This window comes from Spodoptera frugiperda, chromosome 12 (assembly GCF_023101765.2).
Source record: "Spodoptera frugiperda isolate SF20-4 chromosome 12, AGI-APGP_CSIRO_Sfru_2.0, whole genome shotgun sequence".
Lineage (NCBI taxonomy): Eukaryota > Metazoa > Arthropoda > Insecta > Lepidoptera > Noctuidae > Spodoptera > Spodoptera frugiperda.
Window position 1 is genome coordinate 2,224,946 of NC_064223.1, and position 25,427 is coordinate 2,250,372.

Sequence of the window (25,427 nt, forward strand, 5' to 3'; positions counted from 1 at the left end):
AAATGTGCATGCCGCTGATGGTTAATGTGCTGACCTTACTACCGACATATATTTAACACCTGTATTATGTACACGTTTACAAATAAAGTTTTAATTATTTATTTATTTAAAAACTTAGTTCTTGTGTGTGGGCCACGAGTGCGATCCATTCGCACCGACTGGGGGAAACATCCAGCTCACAGGTTATATTATGCTTCAGTCCAGTTCTTTATTTATTCCATTTAATCTATTGATTGGTTATATATTACATAAATACATATTACTTTACGATTCGTTAACTTTTGATTGTTTTATTTCCTTTAGTAACTGACACTGTAAACTAATTATTATAATTGATACTCTTACTGATAGCGTATTGTATTGTTCATTCCCGACTTTAATGGACTCTGGGATTGTTTGGGCATTCTCCTTTGTTACAAATATATGGTCTGCGACTCGAGGAAACACATAAACTTCTAGTTTTTATCCCGGAACTCCCACAGGGACGGGAACGGTGCGTTGAAATCCCGTTATTTGTTGCCCACAGCTTTATTACCGAATACTGAACGATTGTGGTCAGTAGCGGTTTATATGAACATAAGTGATTGTAACATTCGAACATACGCCTGCATGTTTGTCACGCGGTTAATTAGCAAGAAGTTGAATGTAGTTTTATTTGTGATACGAGCACGTCGCGGAGTGGGCGGAGTGAGACTCCTGCGTCCCCTGAGCCGCCTTCAGCTGCTTCTACAGCTTGCCGTGCTGGAGGGCGCGGGGCGCGGGGCGGGGGCGCGGGGCGCGGGGCGCGGGCGCGGGGCGCGACTCGCGGGCGCTCTCGCGGTCAGCATCACTGTGGCTCGCACCGCCGCGGCGCTCCCACCGCTCTCCCGCCGGCGTCGGGACGTCGAGTCGCCGCCGCGACCCGCCGGCTGCTACACAATGCTCGCACGATGCGCGCTACCCAAGTGAAGTGCCTGTTGTAGTGTGGTGTTCTCTCTGGGATCTGTTCAGTGACTAAATCTCGACTTCAAAAGAAAGTTTTGAAGTTGCGCGGGAAAAGTTTCACCTGGCAGCACTAGCGCCAAGACCGGGTCGGCAGGCAGCCGGCGCTGCACACTGCACAGGTAGCGTAGTAGAATACACTAGTAGTATACACTAGTAGTATACAGCAGTAGTATACAGTAGTAGTATACAGTAGTAGTATACGGTAGTAGTAGTCGCCAGCTCCGTCCGCAGTCGAACCTCGTCGTCTGCTTATTGGAGTCACTGCAGGAGTAGGGTCTTCCCAAGTCTTCTGGTCCAGCTTTGTCATTTCATCACGATCCCAATGTCGTTTTATTGCTTCAAATTCGGAGTTCGGAGTGATACCACGGCCGACCAGTAAACCGGCGTGAAACAACAATTTACCAATTCTCATCAAAATGTCTCTCCATTTTTTTCTCAATAGGTATCCCTAAACATTACACAACAATTATTTTTAACGATCAAAAAAGGAGGTTCAGTTTGACATGTTCGAATCTTTGTCCGCAATGATCCGCAATTGGCTGAATCGATTTTGATGTGGTTTTACGGAAAGTGTTCGTTACACTTAGGAGCAGGTTTAAGAATATAAACGGAATATTGTGTTATTATTAACTGACTGAAAAAAATAAAGAAGCTTGAAGTCGGTTCACCGTGATCCATAGTTAGTTTAAGTTAGTTCGCATCACAATGGGACTCAGTACCACCTCAGTTGGTGCAATCTGTTGCTGACGCTGCTCCTGGTGGTGGTAGTATAGAAGCCACAGCTCCACCGACGCAGCGTCAGAGTGTAGTGCTGCAGGACAGCACACAGCATATTTTGTAATGTTTTAATTTGGAACATGGACGCTCACGTCTAGGGCTATTTTGTAAGTTACCTACTAACAATTTTAATATTAAAAAAGTAGTAAAAAAGTAGTATCTATCAAAAATATCGTAATGAAACGTAATACATATTTTTGCAAATGGTGAATCATAATAACTGCGCGCGGCTGGCAGTGTGCTACCTCAACAACTAGAAGTACACCAGTGCGGCAAGTCATTTATGAACAAAACGTCTACACATTCTGTACACTTTAACAAATGCGGGGACGATTCAATGTTGGTGCAGTTTAGCTTCTTTGACTTTTTACACTCACTTGTTATCGTGGCCATATTCCGATTCCACAGAAATATAACTTTCTTTATGCTTCTTAAAAAATTATGTGGTCTTGGAAGATGATTTGTTACATATTAATCATGTATGTAGGGGTCGCCACCGGTCACAACCACAAAATGCAGCCACTGGCATGTGTTCTGCAGTATTTCACACATTTAGTAATAACTTGCCTTGTTCTGAGCTGAGTGTATACACGTACACATAGCTACCAGTTGTTGGCTCACATTAAGCCCTTCGTTTGTCAGGGACACCAGACTGTAATTGTACAGAACCATGATCGACCGTCTTCCATCATCGGAACACCGACATCCAGGCGGAGCGGTATTCTCATTATCTCTATGACTCCGATATCGCAAGTCTCGAAAAGTAAAACAAATACGAAGATGTGCCTTTTAATTTAGTTATTTTATGCACTTCAATAATAAAACTGTTTTTTAAATCATCAGCCAATATTCGTGAAACGAAGGATCCTAAGAATTACTCGTGCGACCATTGAGTGACTGTCGGCAGGCCTCGAGGCGCTCCTGTCTGACCTCCCACTGGGTGCAGAGCCGTACCTAAGGCGAACCAGGGAAGTGCCGGGCGTTAGGTTATAGAGCAGTGCCGCGAAGCCGAGAGAAAAAAAAATAGGCGCTCACATAGGGGGCGGGGAGTCCGGGGGTAACCCATCACTACATATGACTAATAATAATAGTTACGTTTTGTTTCTTAGTTGTACCTTTAATTTGTGTTTGGTTTTTGAAGTCGGTTTATACTTTTTAGTCTAGTACAAATCTATAGATCCGTGATACTGCTTATAGCCCATACGGTGCAAGGTCGTCATCTATTGTACCCATGAGCCAAGCGCCGACACCTGGTGGCTTCTGTTAACCGTCGAGGAGTCCAAGTCAAAGCGTTCATTGCAAGTAAGGGAACAGACGCTGATAGTGCTTGTCTCCTCAACTACCGCACTGCTTCATCATCAGACCCCGAACCACAGCCGCACTCCTTCGAACTGTAAAGTTGTCATCAATAATTCATAAAATTAATTAAAGTCCAAACACAGAATCATTGCTGCAACCCTCGAGTCCCCTCGAATGACCCTCGGCGCCATCATAAGCTCGACTACAGATCTTTATCAAACTGAAGTGGTTTAATATGTTTAACAGGAGCGCGCACTAGTGTGTCTTTCAAAATAGAAACAACTTGCTTTTCAACAAAAAAGGAATCATTTATTTATTTATCACAATGCCAGAGCAATCGCAAAAAACAACTATTATTCATTGTACCGCCTGAGTGTACCCACCGATGCTTTGTTTACAAGTCCTAAGTAAAATTATATTACAGCCTGACGTACGTACTAGGGTAGTTCTTCGAAATTCGATTCTTCGACTGATTCATATGGCCAAAATTTAATTCCACTTTAAGATCTGTAACACGTGTTCATATGAAAATAGGTATACCAAATAACGTATATTCGAATGAGAGTCGTTTTAAAAAATAGTTTTCGAGATATCGACGTTCGAATATTTTCTGCCCAGATGAATCAGAAATTGTTACAGATGAATCTGTTGAACAATTGAAAATTGTATGTAAATGAGCTCTGTATTTATTTTAATTTCAGGTTCTTTTAATTTCTTTTTAGCATACCATTTTCGAGTACTTTCGCACAAAGAAGTCACGAGCATTCATCATCACGCTTGCTCAAGGCGGATTAGCAATTTCAGACTCATATTAATTACATTCCTCAAAAAAAAGTTTTTAAATTATAGCTATAACCTTTATAGCTAAGTTAATTTAAAAATAAGACTAGTAAAAAAATTTACAGTAGAATTAATAATTTACTTTATGATTCATATGCGGTTTTGACCATACGAATCAGGCACAGATGTATCAGGATTTTGCTTACAATCATGCATAACTCATCGTATATACAGACTTCATTCTTGTCATTTTTCTACACGAATGTATAACCAAAAAGCTTCACACGAAACATAGATTGAAGTTTTAAAACTGTAAAGTAAATTTTATAAAATAGGCATTGTAATCAGGATGCCATGTAAACCAAACACAGATGAATCAGATATTTACCTTCGTAACACCTGGATCTAAGCCAACCAGCCGCACGTCCGCCTCCTAGCTTGTCCGTTGCACGCCTGGTTTCCCTTCGCACAGGAAGCCAGACTCTCATTATTAATACCCGACCAAGTATGGTCATTCGCAGCTTACGCCATATTAATCAGTATTATACGCCGGACACTTCTTATTTATTTATTTATAATCATACTAACATCGTTATAACGAATGCATATTTTTTTTTGAAGAGGACAACTCATCTCCTTTCTATGTAATTATAATTTATATTGAAGTATCAAAGGGAAAATGCGAAATCGACTACTTTGTTCCGGAAAATGGCAAACGGACACGCCATATGAATCAGAAGAACAAGCTTTAAAAAAAAAAAATTTGTACCTAGACTGCAATTATTTAAAAAATATTATTTGTCCTAGTAACTGATATAGCTAAACTATACTAAAAAAAATATTACATGCGTTTTTGTTAGTTGGTTTCAAAAATATTCCCATAGACATCGAAAATGTTGTCTCTGAAGAACTACCCACTACATACATGGAGCTGTTTATCATATGTACGGGTGTGTAGTCAGTGTCGTGTACCACGCCACTGTGAACTATCCGATATTGAAGTCGGTTTTTTAATGTAGTTGATGTTTATTTTTTGGTTTTTACTCTAATAGGCAAATAGAGAAGAGATAACGCAAATATTTAAATGAAATTTGACCGCAACTATATAAACCTAAACCTAAACTTATAACATTTGTCTTCTACAATTATATCTAGTTCCCTGATAGCCTTAAACAATCGTATTCTCGATCCATTTGTAAGTTAATTTTAAATCCATCATCAACTCACCACCATGATATGATGGTTATCAGACGCAAATGGTTGGATAGCTTTATGAAATTGTCGACACATAAACATAAAAGTGCTCATAATTAAAGGGTTCTCCTCGATTTCCCTGGGATCTCATCATCAGATGTTCACCAGGTGGCAACAGTACCAACGACAAGAGGAGAAATGTTTACGACGTATCGGGAAAATGTCAATATTTAAGTAAGTTCATAAAATAAAAACTACGGACAAAATCTGAAACAATTTTTATGGAAACACATTTCAGCTTCGTGACTAGTGGCTTTGTAGGTTATACATCAGCGTCACACAAGTTAACGCGAGGAATCTGTCACGAGGGCTCGGCGGCTCCTGGAGCATAGACGATGGAGATAACGAAGTTATCAGCAACAGTGTTGGTGCACTCGAGTTGACTTCACATTTGTGAGCAAGCACTGGGCGACCAGCTGTAATAGACTCGATCAAACAACTTCTGAACAATGAAATAACTGACTTAGAAACGTGTCAGACAATAAAAATTAAATAATTGTAAAGTGCCGTTACACGCGTTGCATCATTTGAATAGCGCTCGCCCACTGCTCACCCTCGGAAGCGTCGTTCGTTTCCCTGTGAATGTGGACAGCACAAGACTTGGGATAGTTGATACAACACCACTCGATACAATCCAGGTGTTTGCGGTACAAGAGCTGCAATGCAAGTGGTTGCTGTGTCCATGCGAAGCCGAAAGTTGTTCACTTGGGGCTGCGTCGGCATGTGTGTGTGTGTGTGTAGTATACACGACGTGTGCGTCGTTGTATGTGTTTGTATATGTTGAGCGAAATTGTACGTATTGTGGCTGGCTGAGTAACTGTGTAGCTACAGACTAATGATGTTGCCTCCGTACAATACACAAGGCAAGAACAACAACAACAAACACTTGTTAGTTTAGATGTAATTGTGTGAGACAAGAGTCGCGGCATGTTTACAGAACCATCTGACTGACAGCAGCTGCTCCACTGTACCCCAGTGGGAGCCTCGTGCACCACGCGCTGCGGCGAGGGTAGTGTCTCCGGCAGCCAGTGGCCAGCTAGTGGCCAGCGCGTGACGTCACTGCCGCTGTGCTCACACGCCGATGACGATGACACGTTTCTTATCATAGTAACATATGGTGACAGCTGCGCAGGCGCGTAAATATAGCGCGGGACACGCTCCACTCTCTAAATATACCGCGTCACTGTGTCACTGAGTGCCGCCGGCCACGTGACGCGCGCGGCCCTCGCCGGCACTCTGTGTGACCTACCGGAGGACCATGGAGCCCTCACTTTTGTTTCGCCCAGCATTGGAAGAAGTGACCCGCGACACCTCTTTACTTAGACCAGTACCAATGGTTGACCCAAACACCCTTTACTAACTTTATTCGTAAAATAAAGTTAAATGAATCCCTTCGGAGTTGGGAGAATATATTAGCATGACATTACGGAGCCCATCCCGTTAGCATAACGCGAGAGTTGAACGATCAGCGCATCGCTCACTGGTTGAAACGAGAACGGTCGGAGCATGCACGGGCGTGTGTCGCGGCGCTGCTAATGTCCGGCCGCCGCCCGCCGGGAGTGGAGGGAGACACTCGACATAAATCACTGCATTTGTTGAAGGAGGATTGGCGATCACGGGTTTATTTACTTGTCAGAAACTAGCTGTTGTAATGACTTCTGGAACCATTTGGGATTTTGACTTATTGCCTTCTTTAAGGTCTGGAGCAAACATCGGAATCGATTCAGGATGTGCTCAAGTTTTCTGTATCGTGAGATCGAAACAGACATACCCGTATTCTACCAGCGGCTTCGCCCGTGGTCCCTTGGGATAAAATACCCCTCTGTAATCTACCCCTGTTCCAAATTCCATCCCGACCCCTTCAGCCATTTTCACTTGATCGAGTAATAAACATACAAACAAACAATCTCACAAACATTCGCATTTATAATGTTAGTAGGACTAACTCGTGTGTCGAGTGGTCACAAGGGCTGAGCAAGGGGCTTCGGGTTCGAGCCACGGGACGGACAAAGTATTATTAAAGATTTTTTGGGTTTTCGAATTCAGTAGTAGTAGCAGTTTGGAATCGTACCCGGTATATGGCAATATGCGCACCTCCAGCCCTCAGCTTATACCCTAACAGAACGCTGACTTCCGCGGACGTCGCAGCAGCCAATAACAACAATCAACTTGTGTAACAAGTTCTGTATCATGTAACGTATTGTCGTATGTCGTAAGCATGGGCCGCCCATTGAATTAATTTCGTCACAAGTAGTGGTTGCCGACAGACTCGTGCCACAACCAGTGTGTATGTGAACTTGTATGTTTGTAAACGCACCCACGACACAGGAGAAAATCCTAGTGTGGGGCAACGTTTAAAAAAAAAAAACTATCCATGTGAGGACCATAGACAACAACACTTTTCTGGGTATTCAAATGGTGCGCAACACAAACTTCCCTCTCTCTATAAGTTTTATAATATGATTCGGACCCCCCCCCTTATATGCGCCCCTGCTTACTTCTAATACATAAGACAAAAGAAAAAGAATCCATGCAACCAGCAGCGGCCCGTAGTAGCCCGCAGTAGCCAGCAGTAGCCAGCAGTAGCCAGCAGTAGCCAGCAGTAGCCAGCAGTAGCCAGCAGTAGCCAGCAGTAGCCAGCAGTAGCCAGCAGTAGCCCGCAGTAGCCAGCAGTAGCCAGCAGTAGCCAGCAGTAGCCAGCAGTAGCCAGCAGTAGCCAGCAGTAGCCCGCAGTAGCCAGCAGTAGCCAGCAGTAGGGAGCAGTAGCCAGCAGTAGCCAGCAGTAGCCAGCAGCCCGCAGTAGCCAGCAGTAGCAGTAGCCAGCAGTAGCCAGCAGTAGCCAGCAGTAGCCCGCAGTAGCCAGCAGTAGCCAGCAGTAGCCCGCAGTAGCCAGCAGTAGCCAGCAGTAGCCCGCAGTAGCCAGCAGTAGCCAGCAGTAGCCAGCAGTAGCCAGCAGTAGCCAGCAGTAGCCAGCAGTAGCCAGCAGTAGCCCGCAGTAGCCAGCAGTAGCCAGCAGTAGCCAGCAGTAGCCAGCAGTAGCCAGCAGTAGCCAGCAGTAGCCAGCAGTAGCCAGCAGTAGCCAGCAGTAGCCAGCAGTAGCCAGCAGTAGCCAGCAGTAGCCAGCAGTAGCCAGCAGTAGCCAGCAGTAGCCAGCAGCATTCGGTAGTCGTGTTATATTGCGCGGATGCTTGGCCCATAACCAGAGTTATTTGTATTCGTGTCCGTTTGCCAAAGTGTATCACGTGTGTCGTCACGCAGTCACAGAGTCACACAGTCACACAGTCACACAGTCACACAGTCACACAGTCACGCAGGCACTCTGTCACCGTGTGTGTCGCGGTGGGGTCGCGGCTGAGACCACGGGACCACCACTCGATGTGACGATCAACGACTGGCAGTAGTGACACTGCCACTTACTTGGATTGGTCACTAATGGCCATATGGCCAATAAGTGCGAATCACTGTCAAATCTATAAAATACCATATCAGTCAGCTAGACGTTCCGATGTACGGCCGGACGGCGGGCGGCGGGCGGCGGGCGCGGCCGCAATCTAAGTTTACGACTGCACGGACGCGGCGGCACGACCCGCGGCCCGAGTGCTGACAAGTAGTTCGCACTCGTTGACTCTATTACATGACAATGGCTAGCGTCCGCGGCCGTGCGCGTCACACGGCGACCAATAAACCTCTTATAGCACATTGTTACCTCTCTGCAGATGGCACGCAATGGCCGACCGCGCCGTATTGGACACAAGGTAACATTGTGGCTGGTAGCGGCACGTACAGGGTCTGACTACTGCGATGAATGTCACTTAATTATTAACTTCATATTTTCCGGCACGACATCAGTAACCGTAATATAAAATTACGAACTTCTGTTGCCCCAAGTGTACTACTCGAGCTCTACCGATGGACGTGTTTAACGCGACCAAACTTTGCCGACACTCATCGTGGTTCGATTCTATGCAAGCTGTGCGGCAGCGCGACACACTCGCTCGAGTTTTGTCGCATAAATGTTATTGCTCGACTTGGCGGATGTGCACATTACACTGCCGAGGTTCGGGATTGTGGACCGGGGCGACGCTCACGATGGACCAGAATCTGTACTAAAGATTGTGATGTCCTGGTTATCAGTAAATAGCTCGATAGCTGACATTGAAAATATTTGGTGAGACAAATAGACATCAATGTACTGGTCTTCCACAACAAGTCCAATATATTTGGCTATTCAATACATATCTCCGTGGAACACACACATCAACGGTTTGACTGCTAGTAAGGAGTAAGGAACTGAATGAATATTTTTAAATCTCCGCACACACACACATACACAAAACTATGAATGACATCACTATTGATAATGTTATTGTATTGTCTGTCAGTGTACACGTGAACGCAAAGTGTACCATGTTCGTGGAGAGAACATTGGAGCTGCACGGCGCGGGGCTCGGGGACACGTAGACACCATTAGCGCGACATTAGTTGGTGTTGGGGACTTGGTGGCTTTGTATGGTGCCACATTATAGTCTCGCTGGTGTACAGATGGCGGCGCGGCATCTCAAGGCGCCGGCGCCGGGCACATCGCAAGCTGACTACTTTATTGATTGGACCTCACCACAACACATGTGCTCATCCCTTAAGCTACATAATCCCGCGAGCGCGCGCCCGCCGCCCAGCGCGCCGCGACACATTGCTACTTCACTTTCTTTATCCTGAGCAAACCATGCTCTTTGTTATCATATGATATCGTACTCTCCCATGTCTCGGCTGCTTTTACAACACACGTTGTGGCAGATAAATATACCCGGAACCAGAAAATATACTTTACGGATCATAGAGTCAAGAATTGTTCTGCGAACGACGACTAGTCGCCCGCACGATGTGTGGAGCGGGCGGGGCGCCAGGCCCTGCCGGACTCATTAAAAGCTTGCTTTCACATTATACACGAAACGACTATTAGTGTTACTAAGGTGCCGACTGGGTAACTGCTGCGACCCTGCCTTAATTACGACTCAATTTGGGCTAATAAATAACTGAGAGACAAGAATTAATCCGGCGAGTGTCCCGCAGGGCACGCGCGTCTCACGCGCGTCCCACGCTGCGCCGCCGCCGCTGCCCCGTCCTGTCTCCCTAATGTATTATTTATCATTACCATGTAAAGTTGTCATTGCCTAGTCCCGCGTGCCTCCACTCGCCCAACTCGCTGCTCGGTTCCTATAGATTGCAGCGTGAGGTACATAAGATAGCTTTCCTTTCTTTTGAGGCCGCCTTGAGTGACGCGAGACAGATGTCAGACTCTCGCTGACTGAAAACCATCCTGTTCCTACTCCCGCCCGTCGAGCCGGAGCCCCGCTGACCCGACAAGTCTACCGCGGAAGTGAACTAGACTCTCACTACATAAAGATAATTTTCAAATTCGAATAACTAGTTTCACATTCCAGTCGTTTAGCGTTCAAACAAACTCTTCAGTTTTAGGTATATTGTTTGGTTTAAACGTTGCCCCTCACTAGCAATTTCTCCTGTGTCGTGGGTGCGTTTACAAACATACAAGTTCACATAAACATGACACCCAGACCCGAAACAATCATTTGTAGATGACACAAAGAGTTGCGCCGTGGTGGAACCCGCTACCCATTGCACGGCAGCTGGTTGCCCAGTCACCGCGCCAACCATACAGTGGCTATTTAGCTCGCACGCTGCTCGGCTCCTATTGATCGCAGTGTTATGTTTCGGTTATAGCCTAGATAAATAGATTGCCATCCAAAACTAGAGAATTATTCAATTTGAACCAGTAGTTCTGGAGATTGGCGCGTTCGAAGAAACAAACTCTTCATATGATTATTATTATTATACTAGCTTCCGCCCGCGACTCCGTCCGCGCGGATGTCGGTCTTCGCGTGGAAGTTTTATTTCTTCATTTTGATTAACTCTGACAATGACATCTTATAAATATCTATTGGACCCAAATACGGCGAGGCCCATAATAATTAAGGAGATCCCTCTATTGAGCTACTGCTGTTGAGCTCGCGTTCTGTAGAATAAAACTGAAAAACAAAGATTTTTTCTACGTATTTTTCCAGGTTTATCCAAGTATCCTATTTTATGGATAGTAAGGATAATAAGGTATAATTATACCAAGTTTCATCGAAATTGAACCGTTACTTTTCACGTGATGCCTGAACGTACAGATAGACAGACAAAAAAAAATTAATCACATATTTGGGTTTGGTATCGATCGAGTAACACCGCCTACTATTTATTCTTTCAATATTTTCAATGTACAGAATTGACCCTTCTACAGATTTATTATAATATGAATGAATGAATGAGAGTGTTATAAACGTAAGAATAGACAAATATAATCAGAAAGCTCCGAACTGCTAAGCTATCGGGAGTTATGCGTGTTATTGTGAGTCAACCATAAGAGATAGACATTTGCTGTCGTGGAATATTTTTTAAACAATTTTAAGGAAAACATTTCCGTCATACATTATTTCTGTGTAGCTTTAACCATTAAGGCTGCACACGCGACGGAAGCTTAAATAATGGAGTAAGTTCTCCTGTTTTTCCAACATTTCCCTTCACTGCTCTGCTCCTATTGATCGTAGCGTGATGAAAAGTATACTATAACCTGCCCAGGAGTATGAAGAACAATTGTACCAAGTTTCGTTGAAATCTGTCGAGTGGTTTTTATTTCTATAAAGAACATACAGACAGACAGACAGACAAAAATTTTTCTGATTGCATTTTTGGAGTCAGTATCGATCACTAATCACCCGCTGATAGTTATTTTGGAAATATATTTCATGTACAGAATTGACCTCTCTACAGATTTATTATAAGTATAGATAGATATAGATAAGTATATTATAATAAAATATTATGTAATGTAGTATAAGTATCATTGTGTATTAGTATAGAGCACGTGCTGCTGTTGTTTACAAGTGGACACTGGACAGCGGCGGGCTGCGGATGTCTTTCTTTTTAGTTTGGGCCATTTCGCAAGTTGCAGGTATGGAGCAATCACTGTGACGGTGACTAATGAAACAAGTACTACTCGTGTATCTACCTATATAAATAACAATATTTTTATGCTAGACGGCCTGCCTTAATGAACTAATTTTACCAATCGAGCTGTTTCTCTTATCTCCGCAATGGAGTCAGCTGTAAGTAATCGGAGCAGGCTCAGTAAAACCGTTTGAAGATCGGCCATTCTTTGCTTTTGGAAATGTGTCTAAAAGAGCGCGAGTGAAGTCGAGGGCAAAGGATGTATTAGTTTTAGAACACGGTTTGTATATAACAAAGCTAGTTTCTTATTTTCATCCGATTGACAGAGCCTACATGACAGGTTGGTGTTCGTGTGCGGTGGATAGTTTTACTTGGGACGGAGGTAGCTATACTTATGAATGTGGTTCAAACGTGGCGACGCGACGCACATAATGCGAGCCGATGTTGACGCGGTTCCATTACAACACAACAGTAATCAAGTTGTAATCGCAGCCCAAATCTGGAGGAAGAGCCCATTGTTCTGGCGGCGCGAGGCGCGAGGCGCGAGGCGGCGCGAGGCGGCGGCCGCGACACGGCGGCGGCTATTTATATCGGAAGCTGCTGCGTGCTGCGTCTGTTTGTACACGACATCTATTCATAGGCGGCGAAAGCAAAAGCGAAAATAATTACTTCCATGCCAATGTCGTCGCCACGAACAATGTCCACACACACCCACACACACACACACACACACACACGCGCGCGTGCTGTGTGACTGTGTGATGTTAGCTCCGAGCTCGGGAACTCTTCTGCCAACAACACGTTTCTACCTTCCCATTTATTTGGCGGCAACTGAACGAAACATTGTATATCGCGGGGCTCGCCAGATGGCGCTCGCTGCGCAACCAAGACGTTGCAGAGTGTAGCTCCGAAACCTGGTCAGCACCAGATTCACTATTTTTGTAAAGGCTATCTTTAATAGTTCGGTTGGGTTCTAGTGTCTTCGAATCAGGGTCACCAGGTACTCCAGATCTTCGATTATCCTAGTTTTTAAAGGTTTCACCTTTATGTGGCTTTAAACCGTAACACCGTACCAGAGTTCAACTCTCCGAGTGTATGGGAAGTACAGTAAGTTACCCAAATAAGGCCTATGCCCCAATAAAGCCTATTTTGAAAATTTCCCTCTTCCCGATTTCAAATGGTCGCCAAAGTTTGTAGAAGTGTGCATGCACATTACTTAACTAATTTGAGCACAGCAAGCAACCCGTGCCGCGATTATGTTGGAACCTACAGTCGAAAACAATCACGACGTGGAGCGCACTTTAGTTTTTATAAAATTCGAGTAGAGTAAACTGTTAGTATTTTTATATTTATCAGTATACGACGTGCCGTGTTGTATGACAAATAATACCGAGAAACACCGACTTCCGAAATTAAAGTTATTTTTATCTTTTTTATATAAAATTCGAGTAGAGTAAACTGTTAGTATTTTTATATTTATCAGTATACGACGTGCCGTGTTGTATGACAATTATATATTTAGCCATCTCCTCACATAAATGAAATAGCTATAATATCGGTGTATTTCATATAATCGTTGTTTTGTTTACCTATGTGCCATGCCCTAATAAAGCCTACAAAAAAAACGTGTAGGCCTTATTACGGCATAGTTGTTTTTCAGTAATTTCATAGAAAACGGATCACCAGCTTCTGTCAAAAAGAAAGCCAATGGATTTTGCAAAAGATGGAAAACGCTGTTAAAATGGTAGAAAGGGGTAAACGGGGTGAATAGATACAGAAAAGGGGTGAATGGATATCGGCGAAAGCTAGGTCGGTCGCTAAATTGGCTACAGAACAAGAAGTTATTCTCATTCGTTTGACTGATGCTGGGGTGCCGATGACTTCAAATATGTTACTTGGGTATTACATGATGAGAAATTCGTTTAGCCTGAAGTATAATGACCAAAATTAATTAATAAGATCTCATTACATTTATTATAAGCATTGACAAAGTTTTATTATAATTAAGAAGTTGAATACTTACTAGTTTTTATTGAGGCCTTATTAAGACATAGGGTTCCCAATAAGGCCAAAGTGACACTTTAGTTATTTGTGTTTACAAAATTGTAATTTTTGTTTCTAAAGCCATTTTGATTCCATTATTACAAAGTTTAATAAATAAATATAAGATTTTGAAATTATCAGCCCATTGTCATTTTAAACCTACGAGCCAGGCGGTAATAAAAATAAGGTAGGCCTTATTTGGTTAGCTTACCTTACTAGTAGTACTCGGATGATCACGAGCGGAACTTTGCTTCGCTTAACTTCGGAACTAAATGGCCGACACACTTGAAATTTTGGAGTTGAAGTATCTATGTGATTATAGCTTACTCGATGACAGAAAGTTCTGCGTTCTGGTCTTATCCACGAGTGCTCAAATAGGGGCCTGAACATGGAACTGCGGAACTAGTAGAGGACGGCGCGGCAGCGCCAGCAGCACTCGAGTGCAGGCCGTGCCCCGGACTGTATGTCGGTAGACGCACCGAAGTCAGTGTTTGTTTCAATGAATCGTTAATTGATCTCCTTTGAAACGTCACACCCGACGGCTGGGAGAACGTTCGTGTGTAGAGCGAGCACGTCCGTGTTTTTAATATTTACTTGCAACAGAGGCAGGTTATGGTGTAGAGTAGCAGTCCCGGGCACGCGGGCGAAGCCGCTAGCAGAAGCTAGTATTGAAATAAAACTGTATATAATGATGTACTTGTATATGTAGATATCGATGGAGGTACATGTGTTGGTTCGTCGCTGATTAAACGTGGGCCCACAAGTTAAAGGGCCGGGACACAGGAAGTAACTGGGCAAGTGGGCAATAAGTGCGTCCGCGCTGTTAACCGCCGAGGGTTTATTATTTACGAGCGCACATCGATATTATTACGGTGTTAACGGCTTGTTATTTACGAGCCAGGCGGCGGTCGCCGTGTCGCGACTCGCGTGTCGCGTGTCGCATGTCGCTCAGTGAACAAACAGCCGAGCAGACCCGTTGCGTATCCGTAACGTGGGTGAAGCATAATGTTTGCTATTGATTGATGCCTTTATAGATACAGTTCAACCGTCGGCGGGAAACTATCGCCCAGCTAGGTACATGCCGCGGGTGCAGGCGCTGCACTCCGCCATGGCGGCGCATACATTCCGGCAAGTACGCAGTACTTTGTTCTCGTGTGGCGCGCTCGCTTTCATTAGCTAAGTAGTAGCGACAAAAACTGGCGCTGAGCACAAGGCGAGGTCGGGTCGAGACGAGCCTGAACAAAGGGGGGGGGGGGGCGTAGAGCACGATGTGGGTAGTTGCTGACTTTACTTGTGGCGCACACCGACACTGCGACGTACACTTGTGAACATTTATTTGGTCATTTAGTCGTAGTGTGAGCGATACCAGTAGCTTACAATTGTTTTGCGGATTCGCAGTTTTTAAGGTAGAAAGCTAAATATTAGCAAAATATTATATACAAATATATCTAAAAAAAACTGTGTTAAAAAACCGCCTTCAAAAATACAAAAAACAAAAAGTAAAAACTAAAGAGCAAAAAGTAACTATTATTAGAAGTGATAGGTTACAGGTTCCGCAGCCGCCAACAACGGCTCGCGGCTCGGGAACTGACTTACAATAGTTTATCCCTGACACCCTACGGACGGCCACTCTACGGATAAACCGCGTGCCATTGCTTATTTCACAACTAAATAAATATGACTTAGATACTGAAACGATTCTGACGACATTTGTTATAGCCAACCTTGGAAAAGAATTAAAAACCCAAATTCTGCCAGAAGTCATTATTGTCCGCGGTCGAAGCCGCAGTAACTGCAGCCGGCAGTACACCGGACCGAGCCGACGCCGCGAGTCCGCGCGTACTCGCCGGCGCCCGTCAATTGCCACTCATTGCCAAATCTATTCAACCGGCGCGCGGCCACACACCAATCAAAGCTGGCGTGTTGTACACTCGGGGTGGCTCACTCACTCACTCACTCACTCACTCACTCACTCACTCACGGGATCGTGGTCTCACGAGCACAGCTGCGGCTAGCGGCGCGGCGACGTTCAGGAAGTCATCCATCTCGGTCAGCGGAAGCGGTCAACTAACAGCGCCGCTATCTATCAACCGCGCGCTAATGGCACAGTTCGTTTCCACTTTATGGACCCTCACTGTAGACGCCTCACTAGAACCTCCTCGGTGTGCACCGCGACCCGGCTCCTCGCTGAGTACCACGTGGCACGGCATAACGGCACCTGGCTGGCGGGAGTGGCGGGGACACCGACGTAAAGTAAACAATGATCTGCTACTTGTACGCGTTATATTTCCTTACCCGTCCTTATAATGCTTATTTTAAAGGGGAAATCTTCCAATGACTTCGCCCACCATAGGTGAAGTAAGAGGGAGTGTCAGATTCTGATGGACTAAAAACCACCCCGTTCCTACTCCTGATTTTTGAGCCGGAGCCCCGGTAACCTGCTAGGCAATTCGCAGCTCCGGATCCTTATAACGCCTGCCTGATTGATTTCGATGACCGTGGCCAGTCTGTCTGGTAGACCAACCATAGCACGGTGCAGTAGGTGTGGCGCACACGGGTATGCATCGCAAACACTGGCGCACTCTCTGTTCCCTGTCACTCACATTTTATCGAGTGAAGCAGGAATGCTTCCACCTCCAATAGTTGTACACGAGCACTACTAGTCTTTCATTGCCGGGCCAAGCAACAATCTGGTGGGTGTCCACTATTCGCGACCCATCTGTACCCACGTACAACACCGCACTGTTTCTGTTCTACTCGTAATTATTGAGGAGTTGTACTTTCCGTCACTGAGCTATTACTCAACGCATTCAATAGATTTAATCTAATTAATTACTGGTAAATTGTATATGTTGTGGTGGCCGGAACGCTAAGGTTGTGACGCACGAGGGTGCTGGTTCGAAACCTGGCAGGTACCAATGTGACGTTTACCGTTTTATAGCTATATAGTACTTTCTAAGATTATCGAAGGCTGGCGCTCTCTGCCGCCACGCGTACCGCGCCGTACCGCGCCGTACCGCGCCGTACCGCGCCGTACCGTGCCGTACCGTGCCGTACCGTGCCGTGCCGTACCGTGCCGTACCGTGCCGTACCGTGCCGTACCGCGCCGTACAGCAGTTAGTACGGCTCTGCCAGAACCAGACTCGAGCGCACGGTGCGACGCGCTTACACACACAGATCTGGATTCAACGAGGGTTCCATCATGTATAATATAGCGTTAAGACAATAGTTTGTAAACAATGTGACATCCGTCGGTCGAGTGGAGGGACCACTAGCTGGGCCACTATAGTCAACGTCTGCCTTTCCTTGTTTCAGAGAGCGATGCCAGCGCGCCGCCACTACTCCACTCCAGTAAGTGCGCAGCCCCGGGCCCGGGGGACATACCAACAGATTGTCCAACGTCCACTCGACGTATCTTCATTTAGCATGTTATTATCATATGGCTATGGCATAATGAAGTTTTCATACAGGGTGACTGGTAATTACTAAGGATATTTGAAAACATTAGGTCTTATGAATATCAAATTAGGCTTTTCAAATTATGCCATGTAAAAAATATATCAAGCGAAATTAGCGTTTGTTATTATGTCTAAGGGCCTATGCACACCACGTTTCCAAAACGCGCGTCGCCGGCGCATTTTTCTCCTGCAGAGCAGTTTGTGGTCGTTTGTATCGATACAAACGCGCGTCTTTATCGCTAAACACGCGCGTTTGCATCGCGCCTGTATCGCTACAAAGTACAAACGCGCGTCGATGGCGCGTTTAAAAAACGTGGTGTGCATAGGCCCTAACATTACACACCCACTCTGTACACACGTACACAATGACAAGTTGCGGCAGTTGGTATGTGTGTGTGTGAGAGAGAGAGCGGGACAGAGGAAAAAATAGAGAGACAGAATGATAGAGAAAAAGAGAGAGAGAGTTTGTATGTGATTTGCGAGAAGAGGGAGTTTTTGTGTGTAACACTCTTCGCGACTGACGACACCTACTTCGTCGAAGAGTGGGATATGACAATAACGCTACATTCAAATCATAAACTTATTGTAACTTAACAGGCAACCCAGGTTACGAAACTGAGCGAGGGAGCAGGCCGCGGACGGCGTCAGTGACTCAGGATACAGTCAAAAGTTAAATATTTATCTCAAAATATGGTTTATTACACGAACAGAAGTGAGCGTGCCCAGCACAAACGGCGCAGTGGCGCGACTCGCGCTGCTGTCGATCTTGCGCATGCGCAGCGTCGAATCTGTGTCGTGGATGGTGGCGTTGACCAGGTCCGCATAATTGTAGAGCGCGGTGAAGACGCTAGTGGCGCCCTCCGCCGGGTCCGCGCGGCCCGTGGCGCACTCGAGCGGCCCCATGGACGTGACGCCCACCTGCGCGCCGCGGTACAGCACGGGCCCGCCCGAGTCGCCCGAGCACACGCCGCGCGCGCCGTCGCCCGAGCGCGCCGCGCCCACGCCGCACACGCAGTGGAACCACGCGCCGCGCTCGCACAGCACCAGCCGCAGCCGCACCTCGAACAGCTCCTCGCCCAGCAGCGACTTCTCCGTGCGCCCGTAGCCCAGCACCTGCCTCGTTCAACTCTTTACACTCACCTAGGTACTACAACATTCTACTGCTACGCGACTGCAGCACCAGAGTGACTGCGTCACAGCTGCACTGCACGCGCTATATCATTAACAAGTGCACACTAGATGTCACCTGCACTTCCTCGTTCTTCAGATCCATCGGGTTATAGAGACGCATGGCGTGTATGGGGTCGAGCTTGGGGTTAGTGGCCAGCGTCATGTCGTTGCGCGTGCGCACCAGGCCGACGTCGTGGTGCAGCAGCGTCACGTCGACGCCGCGGCCCTCGTCCTCCTGCACCACCTTGTAGCTGCGGACACACGCTAGGACAGAGCGGGCCGGGCGCCGCGCCCCGCGGTAGGTACGGGCGTACCTACCCGGGGTGCCGGTACAGGTAGTGCACGGGCGCCAGCCCGCCCTCCTTGGCCGCGGGCCGCCGCGCGTTGTACTTCACGTAGGCGATGTGCGGCGACACGCAGTGCGCGGCGGTCAACGCCCAGCGCGGCGCCACCACGGCCGCCGAGCAGCGCGCCGTCCAGTAGCGGTCCAGCAGCACGCACGCCGCCGGGTACGTGCTCAGCGACGTCGCCTCGCCGCCGAACACGCGCCGCGAGTGGCCCGCCGGCGCCGCACCCCCGTCGGCCCAGTGCTGCTCCGCCAGCATGGAGCGGTAGAACCCGTACCGCGAGCTGCGCGCGCCCGCCGCGCCCGCCGCGCCCGCCAGCAGCGCACACGCTAACACCACCGCCGCCCGCATGCTCACCCTGCGCCCGACATTCCGTGCTCTGTCACCGCGACACCGCCTGACGTCTGTCACGCTCTATGGTACAACCACCCAATGAGATCGGAATCATAGCGCACAGCGATAGTTCTCAGTTCGAGATTCAAGGCGCGTCCGACGTCACTTATATTCTCGATCGTAAAATGAAAATGAATCTCCAGCATATATGTACCTTAAAGCTACGAGTACGTGCCCATGCTTACCAAGGCTCGGCATCCACAAGCACCAGCGTGTGTAGAGGGCGCTTGTGTTGGCTCGTGTGAGCTCGCGGACGCTTGCACAGTCTCCCATCTAGTGTCGGTTGGTAGTGTTGTCCTACAGAGGCACTGCCACAGTCGCCAGCGGTCACTTCCAAGATGCCAAGCGAGATTTGTTGACGCTCGAGTCTTGTGTATGCTTGTCAAACTTTGTCAAGCATGGATCCGTACCTTAATTGGTACACTTTGTTGTCCGTCCGTCCGTCTGTCGAAATTATTTTTCTCGGGAATGCGTGGAGGTATTAAGCTGACGTATATTACAAAAATACGCAGACTCCGGTTTAAATATTGTGCCAAATAAAACTGAAAATATCTAAATTCTAATAAGATACAGACATTACTGCGATTCGTATATTCCGATAAGAATTACAATAATTCGAAGAGAAATTTCATGACCTACCTCGAGCATTCCATGAAAATGTGAGTTCGTCGTCGGGCCGCGACAGCCGCTGAACATTAATGGGGAACGATGGCAGCACGCACTGACTACGTCGTGGTTTGTAAGGCCAGGCGTTACACACGTACTCTGTGCCTGCCCTCGCACGCGGCACACACACTGCTCGGCGCACGGACCGACACACGACCTATCAGTGGGTCGATAACATATTATCAGGGCCTTTGATTATTGATTGACTTGTAATTCGACGCATTCCTCTCGGGAGGTGATATTACAAGTCATTTCCTACAAATTGGCCTTGAGGTCTCTGGTCCGAAAGTGGCTAGTTTCTGAGATAATCAACATTTTTGGTTTGGTCAAAAAGTCCCGAGCTTACCTACTACAAAAACATAAATAAATAAAAACTACTGGTTTGTTACCAATTGTGACCAATACATCAATAACCATTAGTTAATACGAATACTGTAAGAAATATCATTCGATTTAAAATAGCAAGTAAATTATTATAAATTTTTTTTGAGACACTAATTTGGTCAACTGCGTACAAACTATTAGAAAATGTTCCTTGGCTTATTAGCTATCCAAGCATGTAAAATTATTTGTAAAATTCCCCAACATTAATTAATGACTTGATGATAAGTAAAGTGTAGGTACTGAGAAAAGGGTAATTTCCAAATTTTCCTTTATTTACAAAATTTGGTTGAAAGTGACCTCCCCTGCGACGAATACACACCCTCGCTTCCTTACCTCCGTGACGGTCACTGTGCGTGCACGGACTAAATGTGCGACTTACTTCTACAGCTACTTGAAGATGACTGAATATAGTGGCCGTCTAGTTTCTACCTTATTCAAGCTCTTAGTTCTTGGTTTTTGAAGTCGGCTTTTTCAAATAAATGGTTCCATTGATGTGTGTTGTTCCTGTAAAATACGGCCATATATAGGTACAAAAATTTACTTCTGTTCGTTAGTCTCGCTAAAACAGCTGGACCGAATTGGCTAATTTTGATTTTGAATTATTTGTGGAAGTCCAGGGAAGATTTAAAAAGTGTGAAAAGAATTTTTTGAGGCTGTACGAAGTTTGCTGGGTCAGCTAGTAATGAATATTTCGGTCAGTGGTAGCCTTAGGGGCGGATTTATACCATCCTGTTAGAAAAGGCATTAACTAAAGAACTTTTTAAAATAAAACTAAGTTTAAAATGGCTTTTAGTATTTTTTATAATTTAGGAGATGAAATATTTCACACGTGTAAATAAAAAAATAACTTTGGAAGCTTGTAAGGACCATTTTTGTTTGGTACCATTTATATCAAACAAAGATGTATTTAGATTTTATCCACTTTTAGAATACAACAAAGTTTATTTTGGACCTCTACTGCTTCTACACCCGCAGACATAGAAGGTATTTTGAGTTTTGGTTGCAATATTTCGGGTATATTCTTCCTTAAACAAATATATGTAACCAACCATGACGTTTGGGGCGATGGGTTTATGGGTATTGGCTAGCTGATGTCCTCCGAATACCTGACAAAATTGTCTCGGTACATGCGCCAAACACCTGCTTATTGCTCCTGTATATTACCTATTGTAAGAACATATCCTCACTCGTAGATAGCACATTGACGTGAGTCTGTTTGTCGGCAGGGCGAGCGCGCGGCCTGAACGCAGGATGCGGGCGACATGAGCCGCAACGGGTCGGCCGAGGGCTGCGACTCCGACGTGGGCGTGGAGCCCGGCGACCAGCTGTTCCGCTTCGTGGTGCATGGCGTGCTGCTCAACGGCATCGGCGCCGCCGGCCTGCTGGGCAACGCGCTGTCCGTGCTCGTGCTGTCGCGCCCGCAGATGCGGTCCTCCGTCAACTGCCTGCTGGTGGGGCTGGCGGCCTGCGACACCGTGCTCATCCTCACCTCCGTGCTGCTGTTCGGGCTCACCGCCGTGTTCCCGTACACGGGCCACATGCGCTACTACTACTACCACGTGTGCCCGCACATCACGCCCTACGCGTACCCCATCGCCAACGCCGCGCAGACCATGTCGGTGTACCTCACGCTGATCGTGACCATCGAGCGGTGGGTGGCGGTGTGTCACCCGTTCCGAGCCAAAGCGCTGTGCACATCGTCGCGCGCGCGCTGGTACGTCTTGGGTACGGCCGCTTTCGCACTCGCCTACAACGCTCCCAAGTTCTTCGAAGCAGAGGTAATCCAGCGCTCCGTGGACGGCGAGCTGGTGTACTGCGTCACGGCAGACCTGGAGTTCCGCACGGAGTCCTACATCGTGGTCTACATCCACTCCCTGTACATGATCGTGATGTACATCGTGCCGTTCTCGGCGCTGGCGGCGCTCAACGCCTGCATCGTGCGGCAGGTGCGGCGCGCGCAGGCTGAGCGCGCGCGACTCTCGCGGGTGCAGCGCCGCGAGCTGGGCCTGGCGACCATGCTGCTGGTGGTCGTACTAGTGTTTTTCCTCTGTAACCTTCTGCCGCTCGTCACCAACTCGTTCGAGGTGTTTATGGGCGACCAGTTCGACAAGCTGGACCCGCTCGTCAAGACCAGTAACCTGCTGGTCACCATCAACAGCAGCGTCAACTTCGTCATCTACGTCATATTCGGCGAGAAGTTCAAGCGCGTGTTCCTCAAGATGTTCTGCGCGGGCGGGCTGCGGCGGCGGGCCGGCACGCGCGACTCGCCCGAGCACACGCGCGACGACTCGTTCGCGTCGTGCGGCGAGCGCGTGTCGCTGCGGCTGGCGCGCAACGGCACGCTGCGGCGCTCGGAGCGCAGCTCGCGGGGCGCGGGCCGCGCGCGCCGGGCGCCCTCGCCGGCGCCCACCGTGTACTACCCGGCGCCCGTCACGGAGCTGTCCAGCGCCTCGGACGCGCGCTGGAGCGGCTCCGGCCGCGCGCACTTCTAACACCGCCGCCCGGCGCCTGTCCTAGTGGCTAGTGGTCTCACGGTGTTATGCGTGTTTCTAAAGAAATTGTACATTCGTGTAAATATACCAGACACCCTAGTTGTACAATGTGAATGATAATTAAGGTTTGTAAATATTTAGTGACTATTGTTATCGAATACTTAGTACGAGGTAGGGATGCGACTGTCCTAGGTCCGCTGGGGGCAGCTCCTGCACCCGCCACTGTGTAAATAAAAGGTCATTTGATGTCGTTATGTGTTTCATATTTCTTACCCGACTACAAAACAAGGAGGTTACAGTTTGACCCGTAGAACATGTAAGTATGTATACTTGTGTGCAATGATCTCGCGTTCAGCTGAACTGATTTTGATGCGGTTTTCAGCATAGTCTTTTTTAGGTTAGGAGAAGGATTTAGGGATATTACATGACTTAAAAATATGGGGGGAGGGAGGTGGTAAAGGAATTTCAAAGTGGTATTTTATTTTTAAAGTTATTCTCTCCTAAGTACATAGTTAACATGTTCACTGCCATGCCGGGAACGGCGACCGGTGCGAGGTCTATCCAAATACGAAAATGTATAGTTATCGTCAGTTTCGAGGTCAATGTGATAAAGTAAACACATGTTTGGTTCAACGCCGGTATTGTTTTATTGTTTCATACCGTGACCGTTGACGTCGACTCGTTGCAATGGGGCCACGGGGCGCTGTGTCGCTGTGTCGCTGTGTCGCTGTGTCGCTGTGTCGCTGTGTCGCCCACCGCGGCGGGGCGCGCTCCATGTTCTCCTGGCACTGTAAGGCCAAGGAGGATGCTGTCCAGTTATCAGACCCAATGGCAGCACCAGCACGTGAACTCGTGAGAGAATCGATCAAATGCTATAAGGAAGTCGCTTTGGAACGTGGTCATTATGACGAGACCAGCTCGATGGTACCATCATATAGGGATGACACTTTGCTTAGTTTCTTTATGCCACAACAATTACAAATGCATGTAATTCATATTTCTAGATTACATGGGTTTTTTACAGATCGACAAAATAAAAACGTAACGCCCCTCCCCCCATACCCATACCTAAGTAATATTTGTGCAAAAGTTTTGTAAAGTTCATCTATACATGAACTGTATTTATTTGTGTAAGTATAATAAAACTGTACAAGTGTTCATTCTGTACATTGAAAATATTAAAAAATAAATAGTAATGAATAGTAGACTGCGTCGTTGGTCGAGTGGTCGCAAATGCGACTGCCGGCCAAGGGGTCTCGGGTTCGATTCCCAAGTCGGGTTCCGAAGTTCCACGTAGCACAGAGTCTGGAATTGTGTCCAGTATATGGCAATAGGCTCACCCCTTTTTACATGGGACCTGTAACACAAATGGTGAAAAGTGGGTGTTCATTGTATAGCGGCATTACGTGACGTAATGTGCACCTCTGCCTACCCCTTCGGGGATAAAAAGGCGTGGCGTTGTTATTGTAAATAGTAAGGGGTGTTACTAGGCAGTAGTTATGTAACGAATGTCATATTTAAGACATTCACGAACGCGAATGTGAATGCGAATATTGACCTAAGAATTTAGACCAAGTTTTGTACGGCTTCATTTGGACAGTTCACTTGACGCGCGCTTGTAATTGTTCGCGCCGACTTGTAGCCAGGGCAAGGTAAACACCAATACAGCAGCCACACACACACACAACCATCATCAACAATACTTGGAATTTGAACCAGTTCGAGTATACTAGCGGCGACGGAGTCTGTGCGGCCTGCTGACTGCTGACTGCCCGCTCTGTTCCTGGTGGGGACCTGAGGAAACCGCTGATATCTGTTCCGACCTCCGAGACTGGTAAAGTATGACAGAAGGTGGCAGATCCTGAGCCGCTAATTTTACAATCATCAAAATATTGCAAAACTACAATATATCTACTATGAAACAATGTTTACACACTAAGTCCTCACTTATTACACCTACATCTTTTCAATTTGAATGTACACTCTATGATGTATAACCACACTTTTGGCAATTTTCTCTGAAAACAATCGTCTATCGGCGAAACAAATGACAAAGTATGTGAATATACCTAAAACTGCACGTATGTGCACTGCACGGGACAGTGATATGATATACGTTTGTGATAAGTATTTGAAATAAATTATTTTGACTTTGAATTTAAAAACTGTAGGACTTAGATTTTTTTGTATTTTTCTGAGAACAGTTGGAACCTTGTCGATCACCTGGTGCCATTTGGACGTCGACTTACGGGACACCCTGTATAATTACGTAATTATGTTAAGACTGCAACAGTTTGGTTATTTTAATTCTATAAGTTCACTGGTTTCTGTGATAAATACAATTTTACTCGGTGTGCTGTTGTACAAATAAT

The 25,427-nt window shown here is 46.7% G+C and overlaps 2 protein-coding genes across 5 annotated transcripts; one reads left to right on the plus strand and one right to left on the minus strand.

Moving 5' to 3' along the window:
* Window positions 1-816: 816 nt before the first annotated feature.
* On the plus strand, window positions 817-23,305 carry LOC118262547 (FMRFamide receptor). 4 transcript variants are annotated; one of them, XR_007705803.1, is made up of 3 exons: window positions 817-1,103; window positions 17,461-17,496; window positions 18,201-18,348. XR_007705803.1 is itself a non-coding variant. In XM_035574005.2 (3 exons), the coding sequence occupies exon 3, from the start codon at window positions 21,826-21,828 to the stop codon at window positions 23,053-23,055; it is 1,230 nt and encodes a 409-aa protein (XP_035429898.2). In that variant the 5' UTR covers window positions 823-1,103; window positions 17,461-17,496; window positions 21,790-21,825; the 3' UTR covers window positions 23,056-23,305. The 4 variants fall into 4 exon arrangements, 3 of the variants coding, with proteins under 3 accessions (XP_035429898.2, XP_050553525.1, XP_035429899.2); XM_035574005.2 differs by lacking the exon at window positions 18,201-18,348 and adding an exon at window positions 21,790-23,305 and having other exon boundaries at window positions 823-1,103; XM_050697568.1 differs by lacking the exons at window positions 17,461-17,496; window positions 18,201-18,348 and adding an exon at window positions 21,790-23,305 and having other exon boundaries at window positions 823-1,103.
* LOC118262549 (chymotrypsin-1) lies at window positions 18,281-21,314 on the minus strand. The gene is made up of 4 exons (XM_050697569.1): window positions 20,153-21,314; window positions 19,092-19,534; window positions 18,850-19,024; window positions 18,281-18,716 (listed from the first exon to the last, which is right to left on the minus strand). Exons 1-4 carry the CDS (start codon window positions 20,207-20,209, stop codon window positions 18,282-18,284), a joined length of 1,110 nt encoding a protein of 369 aa, XP_050553526.1. The 5' UTR covers window positions 20,210-21,314; the 3' UTR covers window position 18,281.
* Window positions 23,306-25,427: the final 2,122 nt, after the last annotated feature.